Source organism: Phoenix dactylifera, chromosome 1, assembly GCF_051530095.1.
Source record: "Phoenix dactylifera cultivar Ajwa chromosome 1, Ajwa_hap1_PhDact_Kaust_v1.1, whole genome shotgun sequence".
In the NCBI taxonomy this organism is placed as follows: Eukaryota; Viridiplantae; Streptophyta; class Magnoliopsida; order Arecales; family Arecaceae; genus Phoenix; species Phoenix dactylifera.
In genome coordinates, this window is record NC_143190.1 from 37,289,793 (window position 1) to 37,296,827 (window position 7,035).

At 40.6% G+C, this 7,035-nt stretch overlaps 1 protein-coding gene across 1 annotated transcript; it reads right to left on the minus strand.

Annotated features, from left to right (window-relative positions):
• Position 1: 1 nt before the first annotated feature.
• On the minus strand, positions 2–6,293 carry LOC103723111 (homeobox-leucine zipper protein ROC1-like; the record flags this gene model as incomplete). Its single annotated transcript, XM_039125942.3, has 11 exons — positions 6,208–6,293; positions 3,835–4,064; positions 3,575–3,692; positions 3,168–3,359; positions 2,600–3,046; positions 2,398–2,493; positions 1,970–2,167; positions 1,681–1,855; positions 1,311–1,591; positions 430–525; positions 2–259 (listed from the first exon to the last, which is right to left on the minus strand). Coding segments are annotated over exons 1-11 (2,112 nt in total), but the record flags the coding sequence as incomplete, so codon positions are not given.
• Between the last annotated feature and the right edge of the window lie 742 nt (positions 6,294–7,035).

Below are 7,035 nucleotides of genomic sequence, written 5' to 3' on the forward strand. Positions count from 1 at the left end.
AGTCGGCCAGGATCTGAAAAGAAACAGTCAAGAGGGATCCTCCAGAGCCACCCTCACCATCTATGCCATCTTGCATGCCATGAGGCAAGTCGGGGAATATGGTGAAGCCACAAGGAAGAAGCGCGACATAGTCCGCCTCCTGACCAGTTAGGATAGCATTCAGAGCGACGATATCGATTGGAGCATAGATCACATACGAGCCAGTTGCATGGGAGCAGTTCTCTTGGAGTATCATCACATGGCTTGGGTTCTCCGGTCCCTACAGTCCCCATGATCCAAGAAATGAGTAAGTTGAGTCTTTTACATTTGAGAGAGAGAGAGAGAGAGAGAGAGAGAGAGAGAGAGAGAGAGAGAGAGATGTATATTGAATAAGAGGAGAAAACAGTAATGATAGAAAGAGACATATGGAGATGGTGTAGTTAAGCTTACGCGAACATTGAGTATGGAGATACAATTTCCTTCTTCCCGGCCATTAGCTATGTGGCATCCTTCTTCAATTGCCCCACCATTGGTGAGTACATCCCACTGTCATCCCAAGAGCAAGCAAGGGAAGTATCATATTCTAAGTTAGCGCTTCAATTTCACTTTTGAGTATCGAAGGAAATTCTTAAAGAGGAGATGGTCTAGAAAATTGCCTTATAATGGATTTATTAGCATTAAATGTCATTTATATAACTAATAAATGGACTATAAATAGAGGTAGAATTTGGAGAACAAAGCACCAGTCCATATATAGAGACTTATTATGAGTGCCTAAATATGTCGCTGAATTTTATTACATGCTTCTTATGGAAAAAATGAAAATAGACACTGGCTATTGCATTAAAGCTTGAATTTAGAAACTAATTTAAAGCAGTAAAATGCAATAAACTAATGAAAATGCCAAATTCTAACAATCACTGCGAGAATCTAAGAAGTGTTTGCTCAAAAAAAAGAATCTTAGAATTATCATTGGACAATAAGTTAATCCCGTATAATTGCTGATGAGATGAAACATTATTGCTTGAATAATTCATCTGGCATTCTCACACATAACTGGGGAGTTATTATTTTTACACGTACGTTTATAACTCTTGATGGGACCGTTGCAATGTCGTTGCAATACAATCAATGGAGTAATTAGTAATCAATGAATGAGATAAACATAGGAAATACAGGTTAAGGGTCTGGCAAAAGAATAATATTTTAAGCGGCTATGACTAAAATGATTCAATGAATATGATGAACCATTAAAGGTTCTTTCCATAAAAGCAAAAGGAGTTCATAGCTGAAAGCGTTTAAGGGAGAGAGTAGGGGAATAGAGGACGCACTATTGAAGGAGCCCTGAAGACCTCATTGCGTGAGGTGCGCAAGAAATGGAAGACTCTCCCCGGCGGCAAGGGGAGCCATAGGGACATGCAGGCATTTACAAGGATCCCTGGGGGCTCGCAAGTAGCAAGGGGGTTCCTTTTAGCTGTAATCTTCACATCCTCCGCACCGACTCCAGATATGTGGCTCCAGTCCTGAGCCCTTGATCCACTTACCCCACCGCAGAAGCCTACCACCATCCTCTCTACCAGCCTCAGAATACTATGCCTTCCCTCAGGGTTAGCTATCACAGAATACGAAATGAATAGGTTAGGAGAGAGATGGATTCATGGCGCCATTGGATTTTACCGACAAAGGGAGGAGGATTGTTACCATTAATTCCAAAACGCGGATTGTTGATGGCCGAGATACTTTCTAGGCGCTCCCACTGTCGTTCCAGAGTTGACAGCCACCGTTTTGCTCCAAAGGCTAGACCTGAATTGACTACTGCCTTGTACATGTCGTGAACGCCCGAATCATCCACTTCGACATGTTCGACCCAGGTAATCTGAGGCAGTAACAATTCGTGCAGCATAAGAAAATAACTAAGGGAACGTAGCTATATATATATAAATATAAAATATAGAGTAATCAATGTTTTTGCTTTTCTTTGCAGAGTTACCTTTGAGGAGCCATTTGGCATTTCTTGGATTAAGCAGCCGGATGGCCTTCTCCGGTATCTGATTTCAGAGTTATCACGGTTGTTCATTGAGACATCGACGATCACCCAAACTCCCTCTGCATGCTTTTTGCAGTACCTCAGAAACACACACTCTCTGGGTGGTACGAGAGGTGATGGAACTTGAAGCTCCGCAGTGATCTGAGAATGCATAAAATTAGGTTTCGGTCTCATGAAAGAATCAAGTATAGACTAGAATAATATTTCCATTTTGGAAAAAGAAAATTTCATTGATTATATAGCACTAATCAAAACCATAATAATTAATCTGGCGACATTTTAATAAATTATGGGTACGTAGAATGCTAAAAGCCAAAAGAAGAAGAAGAAGAAAATGAAGAGAGACAGAGAGAGAATGGAACAGGCCATACTAATTGCAGCATTCCCTTGGTGCAGATGCTAGTTTCAGGTATCTCCAAACAATCAGCACTCGAAACAATGCCAGAGAAGAAAGTTGACCACTTGCTCTGCCAAGAATAGAGAAGAATAAAAATCATAACCGTTTCATGCAGTAGCATGTAATAAAAAAAAATTACTGGCTTCGAAACCGTAATAAAGTTATATATCATCCACCACATTCACGATAATGTCCACAAGGTACAGCGGCGTCGTAGGTATCAGTGCAGTTCCTCTGGTCACCTCCGTCTTAAGCGCGGGCAGCTTCGGCCCGAGCCCCCTCGGGAAAGCCCCGGCGTACTCATCCTCGTTAAGAATCTCAGAGTAGCCATCGAGGCCACGGATCCACAGAGGCTCACAAGTGCGGGCCATCATAAAGAGCTCCTCCATGGCCAGCCCTGCAAGGCTTTCAAAGAAGGGCCTCTGCACCTGAGCCCGAGGTTGCACGGTAGGAGACGAACTGCGCAATTCCGCGCCTCTCGAACTCTCTGCTCCCATCGTATCCACAGGAACCTGGGCAATGCCAGTAACGACCCCAGAGACCACCAGTTGATCCGAGGGTTCCGGCGACAACGTCTCAGTTTCATCCCCATTATTGTAAATCAACTCCACCACCGTATCAATCTATAAAAATCCAAGAAGCATAGCAGAACATCATATATATACATATATATATATATATAACAAGCCTTTTTTACCTGTTAACATAAACTACAAAAACAAACACCGAAACTCTCGAGAGTACCTCTGCCTGAAGGCAAGCATTCTCCAACGTCAGGCGGTGTTCGTCGATGGTGGACATCTCGCCAATAGCACATGGACCGCCACAGTTCTTGCAGCATGGTTTATTCAGCGCCTCTTTCATCCTAAAGTTCTCGCGGCGCAGCTCATCATTCTCCTTCCGAAGCTTGTTATTCTCATCGCGCTCTCGGTGGTTCTGCAAGTTGGATTAAGAGGTGAAAGCGTTAGATGTTTTTAAGAGAAGGGACTCATAAGCACTGGTCGTAAGCAGTAACGGCAGCGTGGTCGAGAAAAAATAGTAAACAAAGTGGGGTGGACGCATGCGAAATGTGATGTCAGCCAGGAATCGTGGTCAGCCGCTGACACGCAGAGAAGAGACAGAAGGGGATAGTTTTAGGAAAAGCTGTTGACCTTGGACTGGGTGCGTCTGTTCTGAAACCAGAACTTCACTTGTTGTGGTCGGAGACCCAGTTTCTGGCTAAGCTCTTTCCGTTGCTTGTCGTCAGGGTGGGGGCATACCCTGAAAACACTGTACAAAAAAAAAAAAGAAGAAAAAATAATGCCTTTCTGAAAATGATAAAAGGTGAGAGACTGAGATCCGAGAGAAACAAAAATATAATGGAAAAAAAAAGGAAATAGATTTGATCCAGAAGGTCTTTCGGGGATCTCACGCTTCCAACTCTTTGATTTGGTCAGGTGTGTGCCTTTGGTACTTCCTTTTGGGAGCCCTCGGTCGTTGATCTTCGCCGGATGAGGCGTCTACAGGAACTTCACTTCGCGGGTTGGCGGAAAGATCTTCCTCGTCAACCAGCCTCGGAACCTCGATCTCCATAGCGGCCTGGAATGACTCTGGATCGGTATTTTGCTGAGGCGCCGGAGCTTGACCCTCAAACATGTTCATCTGTAACACAAAAGGAAAAGCATGATTAGGAGACTGAGGAAATAATAGTAACTTTGAAGATCTATGAGAGAAAAAATAAACAAATACAAGTTTCATCTCTGATAATAAAGATCTACTAAAAAAGTCACAGAATATGCAAATTTGTAATATAAAAAATATCAGTTAAAGTGAAGGAGAAAACTTAAAAAAAAACAAAAAACAAAAAAAGCCGAAACAAGGAATCATCCCTGCACAAAAAAAAAAACAATCATTAGAGAGTTATAAGAATAAAGACTATGTCATGATCTCTCCCTCCCTATCATCAGAAGTGACCGAGGGAGAACAGATGAAAATGGACAGAACAAAGATCCGCCCTATATGGATTGAAGAAGAAACCATCCTTATACTAAAGTAAAAAATCTACCATAAGAGAGCTGTAAGAAGAAAGAATATAGCATCTCTCCCTCTATCATCAGAAGTGGCCAAGGGAGAATATATGAAGATAGATCAAAATCCACTCTATATAGAGTGAAGAAGAAAATCATCATCATACTAAAAGTAAAAATCTACATTAAGAGTGCTGTAAGAAGAAAGAATATGGCATATCTCCCTCTATCATCAGAAGTGACCAAGGGAGAACAGATGAAGATAGATCAAATTCAAACACAACAAAATCCACTCTATATAGATCGAGGAAGAAAATCATCATTATACTAAAAAAAAAAAATCAGCCATGAGAGAGCTGGAAGAAGAAAGAATATGGCATCTCTCTCTCTATCATCAGAAGTGACCAAGGGAGAACAAATGAAGATAGATCAAAATTCAAACACAACAAATATCCACTCTATATAGACTGAAGAAGAAAATCATCATTATATAAAGTAAAAATCCACCATAAGAGAACTATAAGAAGAAAGAATATGACATCTCTCCCTCTATCATCAGAAGTGACCAAGGAAGAACAGATGAAGATAGATCAAAATTCAAACACAATAAAAATACACTCTACATAGACTGAAGAAAAAAATCATCATTATACTGAAAGTAAAAAATCTACCATGAGAGAGTTGTCAGAAGAAAGACTATGGCATCTCTCCCTCTGTCATCAGAAGTGTCCAAGGGTGAACACATGAAGATAGATGAAAATTCACACACAATAAAGATCCACTCTATGTGGGCTGAAGAAGAAAATCATCTGTACACTAAAAGTTAAAAATCTACCATGAGAGAGCTGGAAGAAGAAAGACTATGGCCTCTCTCCCTCTTCGTCATCAGAAGTGACCAGGGGAGAACAGATGAAGACAGACCAAAATTCACAAACAACAAAGATCCACTCTTTGTGGATTGAGGAAGAAAATCGTCCGTATGCTAAAAGTACAAATATATTCTGAGATTGCTGGAAGAAGAAAGACTATGACATCTGACCAAAGAAGAACAGATGAAGATAGACCAAAATTCACACACAACAAAGACCCACTCTATGTGAACCGAAGAAGAAAATCATCCCTACGCTAAAAGTATAAAACTGCTATGAGAGAGCTGTAAGAAGAAAGACTATAGCATCTCTCTCTCTCTCTCTCATCAGAAGTGGCCAAGGGAGAACAAATGAAGACAGACCAAAATTCACACACAACAAAGACCCACTCTATGTGGACTGAAGATGAAAATCATCCTTACGCTAAAAGTAAAAAACTACAATGAGAGAGTTGTAAGAAGAAAGACTGTGGCATCTCTCGCTCTCGATCATTAGAAATGGCTAAGAAGAAAATCATCCTCATACTAAAAGTAAAAGTTTACAATGAGAAAGCTGTTAAGAAGAAAGACTATAGCATCACTCCCTCTCTGTCATCAGAAGTGACCAAGGGAACAGATGCAGACAAACAAAAATTAACACACTGTGTGAACCGAAGAAGAAAGACTCTTTTTAAGAAAAAGCAAAAAAAAAAAAAGCGAGAGAGAGAGAGAGAGAGAGAGAGAGAGAGAGAGAGCAGAACTCTCTCTCTCTCTCTCTCTCTCTCTCTATGTGCCTATGCAACAAGAAGAAAGCAGCAGAAGAACTTGCTCTCTCTCTCTCTCTCTCTCTCTGTGTGGGTGTGCTCGTGCATGTCTCTCTGTGTGCCTCTGCATGCAACATGAAAGAGAAGAAAACGATGGAAGAACTAACCCTCCTTCCCTGAAACTCCATGGCAACAAAGTTAATTGCGAACCTCTCAAACCTTCCTCAGAACCCTACCAAGAACTCAACCTCAGATCACTTGGCACACCCCAAACGCCCCTCACCCCGTTGGCTTATATAGACTCTAATCCCCACCTAAAATAGAAAATGCCTTGCCAAGCGGAGGCCCGAGGACCGCCGCACGAGGCCAAGTTCATGCATTATCACCTTGCACACTTCACACACTGCCACCTCTTCTTTAGATATACAATCTCATGCATTATTACATAAAAATCAAAACAACTAATTTTGGAAAGATAAAAATGAGAGAAAAAAACAAAACGACAAATTTTAATTTCTCTTAATTTTGGTTTAAATATTTTATTGTATTCTGAGAAAGGCTACTGGGTGCAATGGTGGGTTAGCTTTACGTTCCAAATCTTTATCTCTAGGCTTAGAGAGAGAAAGGGGACTATGACACTGAGTAATAAAACAAAAACAGAGAGAACTAATATTTTATGGAGCATATCTCGTGGAAATCTCGGGCAATATCTCTTTCTATCTGCCATCTCTCCCTCTATTTTTGGAAAAGAAAAATAAATTCAAGGGCCTCAAAGTTTTGCATAGACCAACTAAGGGACTTAATTTAAAATCTACTGCTTGTACCAAAACATATAATAAATTAAAATCAAATAAACAAAAATGAAGGTTATTGCATGAAAGAAAAAGAATAAAATGGCTTTGGAAAGAAAGAGAGATTCTATTTTTGTTAACCAAAAGGATCTATTGTGAAATGAACAACGGATACCGAACTCCAATGATTACAAAATTGTATGG